General features: G+C 46.7%; 1 protein-coding gene across 3 annotated transcripts; it reads right to left on the reverse strand.

The window, feature by feature from the left end:
• Nucleotides 1–113: 113 nt before the first annotated feature.
• On the reverse strand, nucleotides 114–20,100 carry SLC6A20 (solute carrier family 6 member 20). 3 transcript variants are annotated; one of them, XM_069811268.1, is made up of 12 exons: nucleotides 17,856–20,100; nucleotides 17,559–17,769; nucleotides 9,585–9,725; nucleotides 8,883–8,974; nucleotides 8,062–8,289; nucleotides 6,661–6,771; nucleotides 6,023–6,264; nucleotides 4,953–5,115; nucleotides 4,273–4,477; nucleotides 3,334–3,493; nucleotides 2,124–2,289; nucleotides 114–1,177 (listed from the first exon to the last, which is right to left on the reverse strand). In XM_069811268.1, exons 3-12 carry the CDS (start codon nucleotides 9,697–9,699, stop codon nucleotides 1,028–1,030), a joined length of 1,632 nt encoding a protein of 543 aa, XP_069667369.1. In that variant the 5' UTR covers nucleotides 9,700–9,725; nucleotides 17,559–17,769; nucleotides 17,856–20,100; the 3' UTR covers nucleotides 114–1,027. The 3 variants fall into 3 exon arrangements, with proteins under 3 accessions (XP_069667369.1, XP_069667379.1, XP_009914982.2); XM_069811278.1 differs by lacking the exon at nucleotides 17,559–17,769; XM_009916680.2 differs by lacking the exons at nucleotides 17,559–17,769; nucleotides 17,856–20,100 and adding an exon at nucleotides 13,595–14,599.
• Nucleotides 20,101–20,241: the final 141 nt, after the last annotated feature.

The following is a 20,241-nucleotide window of genomic DNA, read 5'->3' on the forward strand; positions in this document are numbered from 1 at the left end:
AGTTAAGACACTATATTAAAAACCCGCATCCCATGAGTGTGTCTCTTATGTTGTTCTTCAGAGTGACCTCTTTAATGTTCATAGATATAATTTTACTGGTTTTTTTACTAAGCTTACAATTTAAACATTGTTTTCTTTATAAAATGCTCACATAGGGAAGTTAACCAGTCCTGTGGAACTGCTGGATTATTGCTACATCTCATGATTAAAGTATACCTTGATATGAACTTTGTCAGAGCCAATGATATGGCATACTTTTGTTTGGGTGGGTCTTGTAAAGCGTTTTATCACAGATTTCTTCTGGTGTACTTGAAGCGCATCCCTAGAAAATACAAAGTACAGCACAGTGCACAATTACATACTGGAATTGGAAGTTTACTTCTTCTGGAGGTGAGAGAACTTCTGCAGCTCATATATATATGTGTGTGTATATAGATAAATATATATAAACAAACTGCTTTGCTGGACACAAGTATGAAAGAAGCAGTGTTGGCCACATTGATCTCAACTACCATCCTACTGACTTTTCCCTTGTAGGAACGAGACTATCACATTTTTATTGCAAGACTTTGACAGTTTCATCTGTTGATGAAATACAGATGTCATTTCAAATAACATGGATGCTTTAAGCTTGGCTTTCTTGAATGGCAAGGGTGTTTGCCAGTACTTTGGTGCAGGAACATGCTTAGTTGGTTGCTGATGTTTCTACACAGGCAGTGCTACAACAGAGTGGAAAAGAATTACCTAATGTTGTGTAATGGGTTGATATGCACTAGCTAGCATTTTGTGAGCTGCTCTTCTGTTTTTCCCTCTCTTACAGAGGCCATTATAAAGCTTCATCTTGTTAGAGAAGAGCTTTTTTTTCCAAACCATCGTGGAACCTCCTAAGAGCACTTTTTGGTCAATATAGCACCCATGATTCTCAACTCTATAAATAGCTGCTACAAATAATGGTTGCTGCTGTCTTCCAGAAGTGCCCGGTCACTGACAGTGGGGGTAAGGTCTTCCCAAATCCAGCTGTTGGTGTTCACGCAACAGTTGAAACTCTTTCCCTCTTCAGTCTCTTCCTTATAAAAGTTACTAGTGCTCCCAGGGGTATGCACATGGTGGATGCCGCCACCAGCAGCCCAATCACGGCTAGGGCATAGCTTGGGTAATCCTTTGTCACCAGCTGCCCCTGCAAGGGAGAGAAGCAACATTGGAGCTGTGGGATTGGTGGTTTTCAGGGTCCTGGAGCCAGGTCTGGAGCAAAGCTGCGCGTGTGTATCTAAGCAGGACAGTGGAGAAGCATGTGCAGGTTGTAGCAGCCCATGACTGTCCTCAGTGCTTTTCTTTGTCCAACTATACATGCTTAAAATTGACAACAAGAACAGAGCTGCTGACAAAAATAGTGGGGAGAACTTCTGCAAGCTTTGGTAAAGAGCAGATTTTGGCTTGATTTGTGTTTCTTAATGAGATGGCTCAGCCCTGACCTCTGTCAGGTCTCTGTGTTCCTCTCCTGGAGCCTGTGGGCTCATGCTGACACCTAGTCAACAGGGCAGGCCTAGTGCAGGTCCCAAATCAGCAATAACATGAAAACAGTGTGCATAATTTGTTTCTGTGTGCTAGGAACATTTCTACAAAAGGTTATGAAACCAGTGGTTACTTATCCAGTAGTAATTCCTCTGTGATAAATACACAGTTCAGTATTCGTACAAAAGTGTTTTGGCCATGAGGAAAAACATATATGATAATTAGTGAAGACTATTATTCCAGCAGCAGCTCAGTTCTGTTAAAATACCACTAATTTTGTTCAAAATGCCATACTTTGAAAGTAATTTTTCTGTTTAAAGTGTATTTTTTAAGATATTTGGGTCTTCAACACGAATACAATTTTACTGTTTGAAGGGGTCAATTAAGAATCGTAGAGGGAAATGAGCTCATTTTACAGAACCATTGCATTGTTGTCACTAGGTCAAGTTCTCCCCATTTTACCTTACCAGGGATGGCCCCAGCTCCAGCTGCAAGCTTTCAGAAGGCAGTTTTGTGGAACAATGTAGTTAGGAAGGAAGGCTGTGTCCTTGCGGGAATTAAGGAAAGTTAAAAATAAATTAAAAAAACCCAACAAACCAAAACTATTTTACCTGTGTGGCATCCCATGCTTGGTATTGTAGTGTTCCTGTGAGGATATAGTCAGTGAGGTAAAATATAAATAGGCTTATAATTAGCAAAGGACTAGCAAAAGCCCACATAATTTTCCAGTACCAGTTTGGCTTGCGTCCAATCATGGTGTAAAGATCTTTCTCAAATCTGTGTTTAAAAACAAAAACACATATTTTTGAGAACAGCTGCATACGTTCAATCGATAACTTGATCTGAGTTACTTCAAAACCACCTACAGAATTAAATATGTAAAATAGGAAAGGGGAGTACAGTTGGCCAGAAGAATAATGAGCAGAGGGGTCTTGTCTGAAGAACTGGATCATACAGTGAGGCTGAAATCAAATAAAAAGGATAGCAGGGCTTCCGAGAGGATCCCAAACTGCAGAGCGGTAGCTAGAAACAGGTAGAGCAGGAAAAGCCCCAGCCAGATTCTGCCTGGAGTCTTAAGTTCAGACTGTTATTGGTGTAAGCTGACAGGGAAAAGCAATGACACTTAACTACTGTGGAGAAAACACTGCTCATTTTTGTGTAGTTGAGTTGTTCTCAGCACTGTTACGTGACTCTCTTTGAGGAAGTACTGATGCTGGGGATGGTACCTAAAAATCACACAGGAAACCTGGATCTGTCTCAAAGGCTTTAAACTCATCAAGGATGTAATACCAGCATAGGTGCCTGTACACGTACTGTGCAGCAAATAGACAAAAGACAGAAAATACTAAAGCTTTTTCCTTTAGCTGCCCTGAGCCCAAACACCTGCCGTTTAAAACCTTTCCTGATGCTGATGCTTGCTTTTACCCACAAGGGATGACTTGGGAGACCAGTGATGCACAAGGTGACCATCTTTGAAAACAGACTTACTGGCACTGTTGTGCTTGCACTGAATTGCTGTGAAAGGAGGAGCAGAGTTTCGGCAGAAGGTACTTTTGAGACCAAAGCCAAGAAGAGCAGGGAGCAGTGTGTACGGCTCATTAATACTCCCTGGCCTGCAGAGAAGATGTCAGCCCAGCCTGGCCCCCGCACAGCCCTGAACCTGAGGCCCTGGAGGAGGCTGCAGGGCAGGGGACACACCCATTGCCTTGCTGGTACCACAGCATAGGAGAAAAATTTAGCCCAAGGTAGTATTTTTATTCTTAGCCAGTGGTCACTTCCCCAGCTATCCCACAGTGAAGAAAGGAGGGTTCAAGCTTTTACCTTCTTATCCCGTAGATATAACACACAGCAATGGTTTCTACCAGCACGATGAGCAGCAGTGAGAGGGTGGCTGCATAGTCATTGAATATGTCAAACCAATAATTTCCGGCCTCCATGGTGAAGATGAGGCCAATCACACAGTTAATGAAACACACAACACCTGTGTGGATAAAACAGGGACCGTGCTGTTACACCTGGAAATCTAATTGCATGGGGGAAATGTCATACTTCTTGTGACTAAAAAGCTGGTGGGATTTCTACTGATTTCTGCAGGGGAGCAGCTTTTTCAGAGGAGGAAGGTAATTTTTTTTTTCCCTTTGGAAAAGACCTGTCTCTGTGTGTGTGTGACTATGCTGGTGTATCTTTAAACTGCTGCTCCTTAGATGTGCACAGTCACAGCACATCATCCCAGCAGGGTCAAGACAACCAAGTCTTGGCTAGAGCCTTGTCCCATGTGTGTGCAGCATCTGCTGTTACTGCTGGGCATCCTGCTAAAACAGGTTTTAAGGTGGGACAAACGATTTCTGTGCCCAAATGGGAGCGCGTATCACTTTTGGCCAAAGACCTAGGTGGTTCACAGTTGGGATACTGGTGATGTGACGGAAGAGCCACTCACTGCAGGTGTCTTGACATTTTTCCTGGCCCTTTGAGTTTCACTGGGCAGTAGACACCAGTCTGAAGGAGCTGGGGTGTGTTGGGAAGCCTGCAAATACACAGCCATGATTGCTCTAGTGCTTTGAGAGCTCCCGAGGGAAAAGCGCTGTACAGGCTGGGCAGGATTTCCCAAGGGCAGGCAAACCCTTCTGCCAGCATATTTGATATTCCCCTGCTCCACCTGAGGTTGAAAGAGGGACCCTCCACAGCTGTGGGGCACCAAAGCTTTTGCACACACGCGTGCTCTCAGTGTGTGGCCTACACTGCGACATGGCGGGTGCTTACCTGAGATCACCTCCTTGGGGAAGCGGGTGGCGATGACCCTGCTGTCGGTCAGCGGCGTGAGGATAGCGGCAGTGTTTCCCAGCATGCTGCCGATGCCCAGCATCAGCAGCATGACGAAGTAGAGGACAGAGTACAGCTGGGGCACCTCCATGTTTTTGATCGCTTCAGAATAGACTATAAATGCTAGTCCTGTCCCCTGGACAGCCTACCAGCAAGAAGCAGGGAAGAAGTGAGTTATGGGCAGCACCTCAGCCCGATAAAGGACATAAGAACAGGGATGTAAGAGACTGACCCTCCGCCATGACAAAATACACCGGCGGTGGTTTTACACAGCAGAGGCAGATGAGATCTTCGCCAGTTTATTCAGACTGCATGGAAACTGGCGTAGTGCTGCTCATAGCAAAAACATTCACCCCAAACTTTTGCAACCTGCCCTGCCCCGCAGCTGGAGCCCGCAGTCCTGCTGCATTGCCACCCAGCTCATTTGTGAATGACCCAAGTGAGCCCTTTGCCGGGCTAAGCTAGTGCCCCTGCCCCATCCTGAGGTGTAGAAATGAGCCCCACCACAGTCCCCGGCCAGGTGGCTCCGATGTGCCCATGTGGGGCTGAGGGGCTGCCCAGGCTCAGTGGGAGGAAGGGAGAGAGTGAAGCCCAGGTGCCAGCACAAAGCAGTGACTCACTGTATCTAGTTCAGCTTCCAAGCTGCAGTTTTTAAGCTGTGGCGATAATTGGGAGTATTCCTGTGGGTGGGTGACCATGAGGTAGTCTTTCATCTCATTGAGGTTGTCTGCTGTTAAAGAGCCTTCCTCCAGGTCAAAAGCATTCAGCAGCAGCAGGATCACCCTGGGGAAGATTACGGGAATTTAATGGCTTTCAAGCCACAGTATAAAATTGAGGCTGGCTTTACACCTTGTCCCCTTCCCCATCACCACCACGCAGGGATGCTCTGCCAGCCCCAGGGCTCTGGTCTCCCCAGGTGGGAGCTGTGGCACTTCCAGCACAGTGTTGGGACATGGGCAACCTCGCACTCATCTCTGCTTCGGAGGGAGCAGCTCCTGCGCCCACACTGCTGCTCCCAGGCAGGTATTTTGGGTGCCGGCCAGTGCCGGCTGGCGTCTCTTCCCCTTTGCCCTCTGGTCTCACGTCCACACCCCACCAATTTAACGAGCCTTTTGGCAACAAGTAGGGACTAGCAGCTCTGATTTCCTCTCTGATCAGCAGATAGATTGAAAGCTGTAAAAAAATATGAGTAAAAGTGTAACTGCCACAGGCCCTGTGCCAGGAAGCGCATGTGAGCTTGCTGCCCTGGGGCACAATCCTGCAGGCTGCTGGGCACCTCCAGACCATTGCCGCTGAGGAGGCTTAGCTTTTGGCACAGGGCTTAGCCTTAAAGGGGGGGGGATCTGCGCATTGCTGCATTTTATTAATCAGCCCCCACCCCCACTCCCCTGGAGCATGTGCCAGGACCAGGGCACAGGGGAAGGCACCGCTGTGACTTGCCCAGGCAAACACATCCTCTCGACCTGGCCCATGCCTGGAAGTGGCACCCAGGTGTCAAAAAGCAAGCCCGCCCTGACCTTTCATCTCAGCCTTCATCGCTTTAAATAGCACCATTAGCTTTATTAGAGCAGTATCAGATCTGATCTCGAGGCAACCCTGGCAGCACTGCATGCTGTTATTTATTTACCTCCCCTCTTACCTTCCCCAGAAAGGCTTGCAGTGAATAACAAGTGAAATACCAGGCTCTTACTTGTTTATACAGCTTTCGTAATTAAACGTCGCCTTGAAGCCATAGATGGAGAAAGTCACAATGCTGGCAAATATGGATGTGGTGCTGTTGATCAGCGAGACGATGATGGCGTGCCTCTCGCAGTTGTTGGTGGGCTCATTGTAGCTGGCAAATGCAATGAGGCTCCCAAAGCCTAGGCCCAGCGAGAAGAAGATCTGCGTGGCTGCGCTGATCCATGTCTTGGGGTTCGACAGCTGCTCCAGCTGCAAAAACCAGATGGGGAGAGCGGGAGCATGAAGCTGCGGACACATGCCCAGTGCAGCCTGCAGGGATAGGGATGGGGATGGGGACGGGGACAGGGCCCTTCATGCACCCATTTTCAGGGGTGTTTTCTGGGCAGGGTTACTGCTCAGTCTGAAAGTAGTATGCTACAGGTTACGTTAATGGGCAGGTCTTTTTCTGCAAGAGAAAGCAAGCAGCTTATGGGCACTATGGCAGAACAGCCTCCAGCCACTCTCAGCTGCAGTTTCCAACAGCCTGACCTAAGCTACTGCTGCAAAAATTCAATGTAAGGAAAAGGAGCATCACCACCTTTTAAAAACCTACATGTTTGGTAACTAATAACATTTCATGAAAAATTCAGTATGATTTTTCTGTACCTTTGGTGTGAACATGTAGACAAGCCCATTCACAGCTCCATGAAGTGTTAATCCTCTGATGAGGTATATGATGAGAACACAGTATGGCAAAGAGGCTGTTACGTAGACAACCTGGGGGAAGGAGGGGGAAATACCTTGGTCTGAAGAATACATAAGACAGAGCTAATCTACTATGGTCAGTCCAACTTACTTTACATAAATAGTTTCCACTACTGTGTTTGTTACCTTGTATTAATCTTCAAAGAAATATTTTCAGATAAATCTAACTTTAGATCTGGGGTTTTGGGAGACAAGTTTTTATAAATAATGAAGACCTGTGCTTCTGTTCCCAGGGTCTTCTCTTTAGAAAAATAAGAACAAAATCTAAAATATTTGCAGTGTTTACAAACTCAGTTCTGCAGCATTTAGTGGAGTAACACCAGTTTACAACTGTCTACACAAACTCATTAGGCAAAGGTTATCCATCATCTGCTCTGGAGGAAGGCCTCATAAAAGGTGAAAAATCAAACTATTTTAATTCAGATGTGAAAAAGACTTTAACTTAATGTAACCCAGATGTAGGATGGGGGGAACGAAGTCTTTCAGTTGTCTTCCATGAGCTTTTGATCAAACCCCTGAATTTGAATCTAACTGTTCAGTCTCCACATTGGAAAAAGCCACTTGCAGAAAAAAAAAAAAAGGGGGAGAATCCGATCACCTTCTTTTTGCTGGCATGTACCCCAATAGCTCACCCAGAAACTTGGATAACCCGTTGCTGTTCTGGCACAAGGGATGCAGTGGAAGCCCCCCTGTGCCCTCCCCAACAAGACCCTGCCTTCATGATGCTGTTTCAATGCTCCTTGGCTATTTATTTCTTTTTTGCCCCCAAAGCCAGCTGTAGCAAGTTTAAGAGGTTATTCTTAGTTTACAGTCTCTTGGCTTTCTGCGTTCAGCTAAGACGATTTGGGGATTACAGCCCTCAGCTTACTTCTTAGTGCAGGCTCAGCCAGGACACTGTTTTTTTCCCCCTTGCCCATAACTTCTGCTGTGAATAAAAAGTGAGCAAAATGCCCAGTAAACGTCTTTTTTTTTCCTTGCAAAGACCGAGGAATAGATGTCTCCTGACACAGCTCTGCTGTGGCAGACAGCTTTCCACAGGGCCAGCACCCTGGTGGCTGGTTTTGCAGCAGAGGTGGCTGCAATTAAAGGACTTTTCTGGACTTTTTTTTTTTAATGTTGCTCAGTGTTTTGGTTGAGCCTTCTTCAGCTGCAACTTAACAGGGTGGCAGAGGCAGCGGGGCTGGCTGCTCCAGGGGAAATGCCATAACCCCAAGTAACAGCAGCCACAGCCGCTGCCTTCTGGCACTCATTTATTCTCTCCAGGCCCTGCCCGGGCTCAGTGGGGCTGCCCCCACCTCTCACCTTGCCGGTGGACTCAGTGCCACGGAGGATGCAGAGGTAGACCACCAGCCAGGCCAGTGTCAGGCAGAGCGCCTGCTCCCACTGCACGTTCCCACTGGCCTCCAGCGATGGAGAGATGTTCAGGGTTTGCCGGTACCAGAAGTACTGGGTGGACGACGTCTTCTCGCACTCCTCCTCATAGCCGGTGTGGTTGCTGTTCAGGGGGCAGGTGGCCCACGGCAAGGGGTCCTGGGAGGGAGGGACATGGGGAGAGCGCCTGCTGTCAGCACGGTGGGGAGAGCCAGGGTGCCAGTGGGGTTCAGGGGGGATGAAGGCAAGGAGGGTGGCTTTCTGCCCCGGGGCTTGCTTGTCTCCACACTGTGCTGCTGGGGGCTGGGGATGACCCTCTCCCCCCTGGGGATTACCTTCTCCCCAAGGACTGATGGTTTCTGACCCTCTCCCCTGGGAATGACCCTCTCTGATCCTCTCCCCCAGGGCCAACCCTCTCCCCTGCCTTCAGACAGACCCATCCCAGGGTGCAGACCCATCCCATGGCTGCCAAGGCATATGTAAGCAAGGCATCATGGGCCTGGCCTCAACCTGTGTTTTGTGGTGAGGAGAAGACACCGCAATGCCCCTGGGGAGCCCCCGGAGGGGGACACCACTGCCTCATTTTTCCTCCCAGAAAAGCGCTTGGAGGATTTCTGGAGCTTTTGCCTGCCCCCCCTCCCCGATCCCAGCTGACGATGGTGCCATCATGCAACATCCAGCACCAATACAACACCGCTGCGACCCTCCGCAGCCACAGCGGGGCCGAGCTGTGCCACCAGGCAGCCACACACCTGGAAGGAGTGGAAGAGGTACCAGAAGGCCCAGGCATTTATCACGTTGTAGTACATGGAGAGGAAGAAGGAGACGACGACACTGGCAACACCTGCGGGCATGGAGGGAGGCACTCGGTCAGTGGCAAAACCCCCGGGGAGGGGCACTGTGGTCAGCATAGGGCATGCACCCCCCACTGCAGCTGCCTCCTCCTCCCATCAGGTTTAAAAATAAAATGTGTAAGCAAATTAATGACAGTTTGGGTTACCAGGGTAATTTAATAACGTAACAACATAGCTAAGAGAGGACATTGGTAAACGGTAACAACAAACGGCAACAAGTGTAGGAAATTAAGGCGCTGTTTTATCACTCCATGTTGAGCTTATTGGGAAGACGCTCTTGGGGTCAAAGCCCAGTGCAGGCAGCCCCAGGGGCTGGGTTTAGTGCTGGCCTTCACATCATGATTTTGGCAGTCTTCCTGAGGGCAGGGGGACTCACACCGAGTCTAGGGGCCCAGCACAGCGAGCTGGGGTCTGGCCCCAATGCCCCTCAAGGGACAGGGTGAATGCATGCCATGAGGTGTCTGGATAACTGCTTTGCTCAGCCTGGTGAGACTCAGTAAAACCCCAGCTCCTGCCTGGTTTCTTCTCTGGAAGACAAAGCTCTCCATTCAAAAATTACCTGTGATCCCCAGACACTTAAAACTAAAGATGAGAACATACCGACACCGCAGAGGTAGGGGCTTATTATTTTCCAGGCACCGATGCTGCCCCGACGCATACGCTGCCCCACAGCCAGCTCCAAGTAGAGTAGCGGCATCCCCTCAGCTATCAGCATGATAAAATATGGGATCAAAAAGCCACCTGCAAGAAAAACCCAACAGACAGCCTTCAGCAGATCAGCAGCATAATAAACATCATGTTGCCCTATTTGTGGTCAAATCACCCCGTCAGTGTCGCAGGAGCTGGCAGGGGCTGGGTCCTCTCCGGGCACCTTGTGTATTGAGGGCACGGCCCAACCCTGAAGGACATTTCACAGAGTTTCAGAAGGTGTCCCAGGTGCCGGTGGGTGCCGAGCACCTGGGCCTGGGGAATTTTCTGCAGGCACTTGGCAGAGCTGGGATTTCTGCTGTTAAACTGTGCTGGTCACCACCCTGGCATGGCAGGGCTGCTCAGGTGTTTTGTGGGCTGTTTGAGCAATGTTCGGGGCCGGGGCTGTTAAAGGGTAACTAACCCCCAGCCAAACCTTGTAAAAGATAATGAGAGAAGGAGGACAAGGGAAAGATTTACTTAATGTGTGGCGTTCAGTGGCAGAGCCAAAGTGCTCAATGAAAAGGTAACAGCAACATCTGTGTTGAATAGAGAGTTTTGAATAACATATTGAAGTCTGGCCTGGCTTAAAAAAAAAAAACAACCCCCAAAACTCCCCAAAACTCCCATGCAAAGCACCAGCAAAGGGGTGAAGGCTTTTGCCCCAGGGTCCCACCTGCGGGAGCAGACCCTGGGAAGGAGGCATACAGCCTCCTCCCACCCCACGTCTGGTCATCCCTGCTTCCCCCGCACGGAGAGCCACAGGAATGGGCAGGTTAGCAGTGAGGGAGGGGAAAGGACCTTCACACCTGGCAACCAGGATGCACTTTGGCTTAAATTTCTGCTGGGGGGGGGGGGGGGGGAAATCCTTGTCCTTGACTTGGGGCTCACTTCAGAAAGAGCTGCTGACTGAGTCAAAACCTGGATTTTTGTGAAGGCTTTCCTGCTTCCCTTTTTACAGCAAGCCAAAAATATTTACGTAAATATCTCTTATTTAGGATTTAATCTGCAGCATTAACATTCCTTGCAACGGGCTCTGTGCAGCACCATGGAGGAATGAACTCTGGGGAGTGACTGAGGCAAAGAACTGGAAATAAACACCGAGCAATAATCCGGTTTATTCTGGGAATTAATTTCCCACCTCCTGGCTCTCTTGTTATTAACAACCCCTTTGTTAGTCTGTTAGATAACTTCCTATGCCGCAAGGGAGCTGTTGGAGGTTTAAGAGCTCCCACAGCCACTCTGTCCCGGCAGGGTGCGAGCTGCCCCAGCAGCCGCTGAGGGGAGTTTTGCCACATATGACGGGGGCAAATCAGCATTAGGCCCTTTGCAAAGGCTTTTTCACCCTCCCAGCAGCATTGCCACGTGCTTGGCGTTGGCTTTGCCACCTTGCAAGGAGGAAGAGTGCCTTCAGGCTTGTTCTTCACCCCAATGTCCCCCTGCAGCTGGGGATGCCAGGGCTGAGCCCCTTGCCCCTTGCTCTGCACCCTGTTTGCACGCAGATCTTGCTCCCAACACTACTTTCCCTACAGGGTTGAACCAAAATGGCTCATCTAAGTGACTCAGGGCAGCCATATGAACCAGCTCCTTATCCGCCATGAACCAGCACAGCTCCACTGACCTCCCTGCTCATTTACACCCAGCATTTCTCCCTATGGTGCCAACTGCCTGCAAAAAACAGCTCCCATGCCAGACCCCTGCAGTTGGCACAACATGCGGAGTGTGCCGTGGGTCTGGTCGAGGCACTGGGCTTGGCCAGCGACACCCTCACCTCTGCTCAGCATCCCGCCTGGTGCCCAGGGGCTTCCTCACTCAGGGCCAAGCACTGCCGAGCACCCACCCTGCTGTAAACCCACCCTAGTGTCACTTCAGCCTGGCCCAGCCTGCTTACGGGCAGACTAACTGCACCTACGAGGTCTGAACCCCCACCTCTGCCCAGGTCAAGCTCTCTGGAGGAGAGCAAGGAAAAAGAGACAATGTGCTGATGAACAGAAAGACAGGAGGTTGTAAAGTCTGCAAATATCCTGTTTACAAGTATCATCAGCAATAAAGGCCCTATTGCTCTGCTGGGCAGGACAGGGACTGGCTCTGTGCTTTTCTACAAGGAAGATGCCAAACAAGCAGTTGCTGGCATCCCCCCCTAAGCTCAGTGTCTGGCATATCCAGCTTTTAAATTCCTGAAACAGTGTTTTGCAGACCCCTGGAAAGCCACTGAATCCTTTTTAAGAGGGCAGCGAAAAACAATTAAGAAAAGCAAAGCCTGCTGTCAGGATTTTTAGTTACACAGTAGGGACAGCTGCCTCTCCCCAGGGAAATTTAATCAGGGAGGAAAAAAATAGTGGAGAAACTATTCTCATAAAAAACATGCTTTTCAGAAAATACTTGGGTTCATTTAATCTTTTTTTTTTTCCAAGTTAATAAAGTGTTCCAGTTTTGGTTGCATTTCATAGAATTTTCACCATCTACTACACTACTGATGGCTGATAAGCTAAACCACGCAAAGCCCCCCCCAGTGTCTGAGTTTTGCTGCCTTCAGGATGTCTGCAGGATAGGCTGCTAGTGAACTAATCACATGCAGTTTAACTGCATACAGAAACACTTGCATTTTAAGCTTTGTGCTAGAGTTCACTGTCAGACATGAAGTCTTTACCCTCAAAAGCATCTGTGTAGAGGAATACACCCAGAATTGCAGCATGACTGTCACGTCTGCTACCTGAACCGTCTAAGAAAGCTTCAGCCACTGCAGCATCTAGCCTCTACTGTAACTTCACCCACTGTATTACCTGGATTTTTCTGACCTGATCCCAGAGAGCAGCTCTGATGCAGTCCCAGCACTGAGCTGGCTTTTCAAAAACCAGCATGAACCAACTCCTACCACCACATGTGTATGTAGAAGTAAGCTACAAGCCAACAAAACAAGCAAAAAGCACTCAAACACCTCAGTGTGTTTCTTCCTGAAAGGAAGAAAAGGTGGAAGCAGACCAGAAGCAAATGAAGCAGATGCTCATCGTGTCACTTAATGCCCAACTGAGATGAGTCCAACACTATGACAATGGATGCAGTGCAAGAAGCAGTATAATACTGGGATGTCTTATAAAGACAGGATCTTTTTAAGGATTATTCAAAACATGGTCATTAACCAGTGGTAGCTGTATACTAGAAGAGATTATTAATGTTCAGTTTTAATTAATCTAATTAGCTGACTTTTGATTTCTAACGAAGAACATCTGTGGCTGGTATACAATACAGGCATCACCTTTCTTCACTTTGGACCTTGCAGAAGGATAAACTTTCAAAGAGCTTTTTTCTGGAGCCCAAACCAATTCATTCTCTGTTTTCAAAGCTTCCCGGGAGGCTTTAGCTGCGGAACTCCTGTTGATTAAGGAATTTCAGCCAACTTCAAGGCAGATTTGCAGCCAAGTTATCACCTCCTAAAGTAAGGCTTTGTATAAGACAACACATTAATGACAGAAACTTGAAAGGATACAGCTAATCCTTAAATTAAATCAGTGTAAGCATCTCCCCTTCTCAGCATGTTCCAAGTCCCCATATGTGAACCTACAAGGAACTGAACTAGTTTCTGATGCCTTCAGAATGGTTCAACAGGGCAAGAAATAAATTAACACCATGTAGACACACATCTCTCACTCTACCTCCATCCTTTAAGAAAACATGGGCCTTCCCACTGTTTCATTGCACTTCTAGGAAATGAGTGCCACTATATTGGGGCAGCTGTCAGGTAAAAGCCTTATACTAAAGAATATGTAAAATAAAGCAGCAATAGAAGAGATTGCACACCAACAGAAAGCCTGACCTCCTACTCTGCCCTGGACTTTGCTGGGTGGACAGGGTGTAGCATGGACTGTTGGATTTAAAGCTTGCCACACTCCTCGAGGGAAGCAAGAAACATAAGCCACACTTACCTCCTCCGTACATCTGACATAAGTATGGAAACCTCCACACATTTCCCAGCCCTACGGCATAGGAAATGCAGGCAAAAACAAACTGCAGAGAATTGTCCCATAGCGGCCGGGATTTCTCCATTGCCTACTTGCAGGCAGAAGTTTCAGCACAGCCTTCCTGCCTTCACTCCTTCAGGTACTCTGCCAGCCCTGCCTCAGACTCCACGCCAGCCTGGCTTGGAGGGGAGGGAAAGGCGGAGAAGCTATGCTTGCCAATTCCTATCAAGCTTTTTAATTACTAATCTTATTAACAGGCACATACTGAAGTAGGAATGCTGGTAAATAGATTATAGACACAGACAGAACTATAAAATTGGTACTTTGGGTGAATAGCTGCTTGGGTTTTGACTGGCATTTCTGGGAAGGATGTGAGCACAGGGATTTTTATCAGCTCACATGCTGACTTGACACTGGGAGGAAATAACACTGGGGCTGCAGTTTGGTTTTGGAAATGGGACACTCCTTCCCCACAGGGCTGTCTTCCCTAGGAGTGGCATTCATGTGTGTGTGAGGCACCAGCTTGGATTTGATAACATAGGGAAGGGGTTCCCACACCATTAGGACTGGGCTTAGTGACTGTCAGAGCTGCCTTTTATTCCCAGTGTCCCTTGCCCTAAACAGGTCCTCAGACATCCCATCACTCACTTGTGCGCTGGTGCTCACCCCAACCAGCCCAGCACACTCCCCAGTCCCCCAAGTGGCCTTGAAACAGTCCCTACTAGCCATGCAGGTGCCCAGCCTGCTGCAGCCTTGAGTACAACACTCAAGTTTGACCCTCCAGGAATACTACCCTTCCTCTACATGCTCTGCATGTGTATAAGAGCCTGAAATAGCCCAGTCTCTTTTCACTTACCTTCATGCTCAAACTCCACTGCTGCAGATGAACTTTTCTGAGGGGTTGCTGTTTTAAAATACTTTCAAGCAGCAGGGACCAAATATATACAAAGGCCACTGGGAGATGGTGTCCGTGGCCCACTGTGGAGGCAGAAGGACCTAGGAGGCCTTTGGGTTGTCTGAACACACACTGAAATGCCAGGTCTCAACATGAACCCTGGGACCTTGGGCCCCTGCCAAGGTACACTTTGAGCTCAACCACTTCAGACAGGTCTCCCAGTGAAGGAGGCTGCCGGCAGCGTCTGTAGCAATAAAAAGGGACTGAACAAGCCAAGGATTCAGCCTCCTTCCTCTGTCTAAATGTGGGGCTTTTTTCAGGCCAGGACTGACCACCTTTCAGGTCCATTTTACGAGTAAGACTCGCTCAGCTGCTGTCAGTCTCACTCCTCCAGCGCCAGGAACTTGCTCCCTGCCAGCGCTATGTGTGCTGCTCCAGCATCCCATCAGGCACTGGCAGAGCCGAGGCATCCAGCTGCAGGTGAGGAACCCCTACCACGGGGCCTTTGGACATCAGCCCAAACTGCAGAGTATATTGTGCAGCATTGCTGAGACCAGGAGAACCAGTCTGGTGGACTTGCTGACCAGCCACCTGTAGTAGGAAAGTCACAAAGTGGGACACTGCTTTTTTGCGTGCTAGAAAAGGTGACTGCAAGAGGTTTATGCATCTCCCATGAGTGAATCCATTCTTCGCAGCACGTTTTTGTGCTGCTAGAAATGGAGGTTGTCATTGGAAAACATCAGGGTTTGCCAAACCCTTCCAGAATAGTTTTGAGGGAGCTCGTGGCTCTTCTGCAAGCTCCTTGCAGTTCTTGTCTTGCCTGCAGAATTGCAACATGCCAGCTAGCCCTGGAAATATGTCTCATGGGTAAACCTGAATTCTGCTGGAAGGAAAAATCCAAGGTAATTTTAGATCCATAAGCTATTAAATTGAAGGATGTACACTGAGAAGCTACAGATGTGTTAGCTGTCCCATATCACAAAAACTTTTGCAAATTATTAAAAAGTTAAACATCCATCACTGCCAGTGGGATTTATTACAAATGATGCTTATAAATAACTCACAGCATTTAATAACTCACAGACAGGACAGCCTTAAAAAACCAGCACATCACTAGCACTTGGGATGCTTCCGTATGAATAGATTACTGCTACTGATGAGCATAATCAAGTTAAACATTTCCTTGGCTCTGTACCTCCTCCCCATTACATTTCAAACTAGTTTACTAATGGACTGGGGAGGCTGTGCAGGCAGAGAGGTGTAGTGTCCTCAGCTCGGGTCAGGCCAGATCAGGAAGTTCAGATGCAATGAAATGAATCCTTGCCTCTCTCACAAATGTCAGTCTCATAAGCAGCTTGGATCACAAACTACTATGAGGTTTTTTTTATGCTCATAGGCAGCCAGCAAAGTGCCTGTCATCCAGTGGCTCCTTGAGAGACAGGCTTAAGTATATTTAAAGGTATTTAAACAGGTAACACTCAGGAATTCTGGCTGTGGAACTTTTTCCATATACACCTCAGATGATAGATAATCAATATGCTATTTCTGATGCTATTCAAGATTTTATCTCCTTTGAACTTCCTTCATTTGGGTTGGGCGAAGACCTGGGCTTTATCTTCAGGGACAAAGATAAGCCTCTAATAGACACATGGCAAGAACTTTTGATCATTTCACTGCTCATGTTAAAGGAAGATTAGAAAGAATTGTTTCCCCCAGTACCTAACAAATTTGAGTGTGAGAGGTTTGGGGGAGTGGGTGAGAAGGGCAGGGGTTCATTTCCACAGCAGGCCAGGGACTGATGGGACAGCATGAGAACTGCCCTGTGTAAACCTAATCAGAAGCTGGTAAACAAAGCAGAGAATCCCATTTCTCACTGAAGCAAAATTGAAAGTACTTAGGTGAAGGTACCAACTAAAAATCCCAGGTTTGCGTCTCTTGATGCCAGTACAGTAAGAAGCCAAATGCCTCTGCCAGCTACTTAAAATCAGACAAAAAGGGAGCCTGGTGTCCTAGCAACAGGTTGGGGACCATGATTTGAGGGTGTGAGAGAAGCTTAACAGTTCTATTGGCAAAAGAGATGGAAACAAGGGAGGAAGGAATAATAAGCAGCAGTGGAGGAAGTCTGGTATAGACAAATCCTAGATAATTCTACCAGGTAGTCTGGACTTTATTATGCTACACCCAACATGTAGCATATAACCCCTAAGTTTAAAAAGAAACCCTCTGGGCTTTTCTTGATGAGCCAGACGTGGGAGAGGGACAAAGTGTCAGCAGGGAGTAGCTCTGGTGTTTAGTATCTGCCATTCCTGGAGGCACCCACTTCCAAATGGAAACATGCTAGCTGTTAGCATATTAGATGATCATCAAAGGGAAGTGATGGAAGAGTCTCCACAACTTCTGAAAATCTTTAGTGCTGCTATCAAGGGAAGCAGATATACAGCCAAGAGAGTAGCAGCTCCTACTTACAGTTTTTCTGTTTGTTTCTGTTCACAGCTGCTACTCTAATCTACACGTAGCAGGAAAAAGAAAGAACCCAGCTGGATTTCCAGATCTTTGACAATTCATAGACCATGACAACTGTTGGGTGACTGCTCTACGCGTTATTGGAGATTACAGTTAGTCCTCTAAGCAGTTATTAGGATTGCGATTATTAGGATTGCGATTATTCCTTCCAGCTCATCACTACTACTTGCTGCTTGGTGCCAAACTGCAGATGATGCCCTTAAGGTCTGTACCCTGAAGTCATATCCAGCCTCTTAAACACCCTTAAAACTGTTTTGCGTTACCTCAGCGTCCCAAGAAAAGCATGCCTGAGAAGAGTCCCTCTTTTTATTTTCCTTGCTTTTCTTTAGCACCACAGCTCTATCCATCTTCTGACTGTGTGGGTTTTTTAGGGTACTCCCTGCATGAAGGGGCACTCAACGCAGTTCTGATTCACAGAACTGCACCCAATTCACCCAGACCTCAGAACTGGCCTGTGTAAAACAAAAGAGCCACAAACTGGCACCTCACTAAAATAAAAAAAAAAGATACCTGGCCTATTCAGTCAGTTCTTCTGCTTGCCCTCTGCCAGTTCATGCTTTCTCTCTGTCAAAGCCTGCCTGCAGTTTGGGGAGGTCTCTGGGCTGCTCTCTTATTCACCAGCAGTTGTCAGTCATGAGCTGCCCTGTCAGAGTCCTGCACCAACCACTCAGCATCACCATCACTTAAAACAGACACTCCAAGACACTACATTAACAGGTTCCTAAAAATAATAATGAAAAAATAATTTAAAAAAAAAAGTCTATAGATATTAAGACTGCTGAAACAGAATGACATTTATCTACCCACCTTTATTTGGAGAAGAGCTGACCCCAAATAGGCTGCCTAATGTTTCGGGATATGTCTGAGAGGAGACTCTGATAAGGAGGGCAGATCTAGGTGCCTTCAGGGAGAGTCTGTAGGCAGCCACAGCTGGGCAGGAATTCTGGGCCAATGCTTTCACTTGGACACTGTCAAAATTAACAGTCAGAGGGTAACTCCTGTGGGCACATTCTCTGCTCAATGCCAGTTAGAATCATTTACAATAATAATTACAACAACAATTCTTACCTGCTCACATACAAACTTACCTTCAAATTACATTAAATTGTTTTTTAATATGTTTTTAGAAGGCACATCCTCCTAGAACAGATCAAACTTTTTTAAGCTTAATCCATTCAGCCATGTGACATCCCAAGACAATTCACGTTTGTTTCCTGAGGCAGTAAGAATCATTTCACTGTGGTCTGACAGTATCTGGTATCACGCAGAAGCCAAGAGCCATCCTTGACAATGCCAGAAGAGGGAAATCAAACTGAGGAATCATAAGAACTTTTTGGCTGGATTGAAATTTAAGTGCCTGGCAGATGAGTGTGGGTTTCCCAAAAGCAAGGTATGTGGGAACTGTCCAAATTGCAGCTGTCCTTACATCAGTCTATCAGATAAAGAGGAGCGCTTGCAGTTTAAGTGTTAATAAGTATTAGCATTCATCTTAGGACATTTAAAAAAATGGCTATTATCTACAAGAGAAAAAACAGATTAAGGAGTACTTTATGAACAGTTAAAGAACATTGGGTAATGTACTGTCTCATTAAGATGGTAGCATGCAGCACTGCTGGCTCATTTATTAACAGTCAACCTCTGAACTCAAGTCACAGTTAGAGCATAGGGTTGGTTGCTAGCTGTCAAGAGTCAATACTAGTGAAGATGAGCTGCCTAGATTTCATTCCCAAAGAAAATATTCTTCAGTCTGCAAGCAAAAAAACCCCACACAGCTTGAAAGAGATTTGATCCCTGCAGATCAGCCAGTTATAGAGAAATTTTCTTTTTAAACATTCCCTTCAGGCACAAGTCGGGAATTAACAGCTGAAGAGGAAGAAATGGATGGTGTCTATCTGAGCACTATAATGAAATTCTGAAGAACAAAGGCTGGTAAAAGCAATTAGAATTTACACCTCAGGGAAAGAAGTGAAGTTTTAGAAACATCAGACACTGTCAGGAGAGGTTCAGATGTCATCTCCATCTTCAAAATATTGTACCTATCTCAACAAAGAGTGAATCGCTACTGTATAATGCTCCAGGTCTTCTTTGACAGGTACCTCACCTTTGACAGATGATGTATTTTTCATCAAGAGCTCTACAAGACCTTTACTTAGCCATTGTACAACACAAACCAATGAGAGCATCACACTGATCTCATACTCACTAAACTGGCAATCTGCAAATAAATCAAAGTAATCAAAGTCAGGGTTTCAATTTTGCATTGCACAGTCCTCTACAAGATTTGTCTTACTCACTTGAGGAGATAACAAGGTCTGTAACCATGCTTGCCTACAGCCAACTTATTTCATTGAGACCTGTCCATATACTGAAGTTGATAGTGTACTTTCTAGTTGAGATGGTTTCTAAGCAGATAACAAAGGCCTATCACAGAGTCAAGATTCTAGCTAAGTCAACAGCCAAAGATTTATCAGAAAAGGCCACCAGAAGTCATGAGATTCTCTGCCTTTCTTCACCCTTTACCTGCCATTTTAGAAATATTAAAAAGAGTTTTATTACAAAGAAAAATACAATATTCACCCAGGTAAGTACTCCTGTTGGTGTCAACATAATTGCTCTGAGCAAACACAGGCCAGAAAGCTCTTTGGCACATCCCTATTAAGAACTTAATATTTTAGTGACTGTACAAGGGGCAAAATAATACCTTTCGTGAATTCCTGCATGAGGAGTATGTCACCCCATAAAGCTCTACTATTGTGCTACATGAATATTATCATGCTACAGACACAGGACTTCATCCCAAACCAATCTTGTTTAACCAGTGGGGGGCAAAGAACAACAAAAGAATTTACAGACTGCAAGTGTATGGCAGATTGGACTGGCACATCACTGCTTGAGCAATTTTAACAGCTTTGCTCATTTGAGAAAGAATGAGGAAAAATGATCCATTTCAGTTCAAGCAGCTCCTGAGACGAGCACTATTAAATGCCAGTTTCTGTAATGCGCTCCCCCCCCCAGCCTTTTCCACTCATACATGTTTTTACAGCTGTTTGATGTGCTATGGCTTTGAGCATGAATCTGTAATTTACATGTTTGCATTTCTAGCAAGATTCTTTACTGATGTGCCACTCCTTTCTACAGATATTTAAAAAAGAGCTATACAAAACAGTCTTATAAAAAAACCCAGCTCCTTAAA

The sequence above is a fragment of the Haliaeetus albicilla genome, chromosome 2 (genome assembly GCF_947461875.1).
Source record: "Haliaeetus albicilla chromosome 2, bHalAlb1.1, whole genome shotgun sequence".
Lineage (NCBI taxonomy): Eukaryota > Metazoa > Chordata > Aves > Accipitriformes > Accipitridae > Haliaeetus > Haliaeetus albicilla.

Bases quoted from the DNA above. Each gene is read 5' to 3' on its own strand.
- SLC6A20 (XM_009916680.2), bottom strand. From the start codon at position 13,715: ATGGAGAAATCCCGGCCGCTATGGGACAATTCTCTGCAGTTTGTTTTT. The intron at 6,772-8,061 runs GTGAGAGGTGGG...TCCTTCCCCCAG, and splicing joins GCACTGAGTCCACCGGCAAG to GTTGTCTACGTAACAGCCTC. The intron at 1,178-2,123 runs GTAAAATAGTTT...TCTCCCTTGCAG, and splicing joins AAGCATGGGATGCCACACAG to GGGCAGCTGGTGACAAAGGA.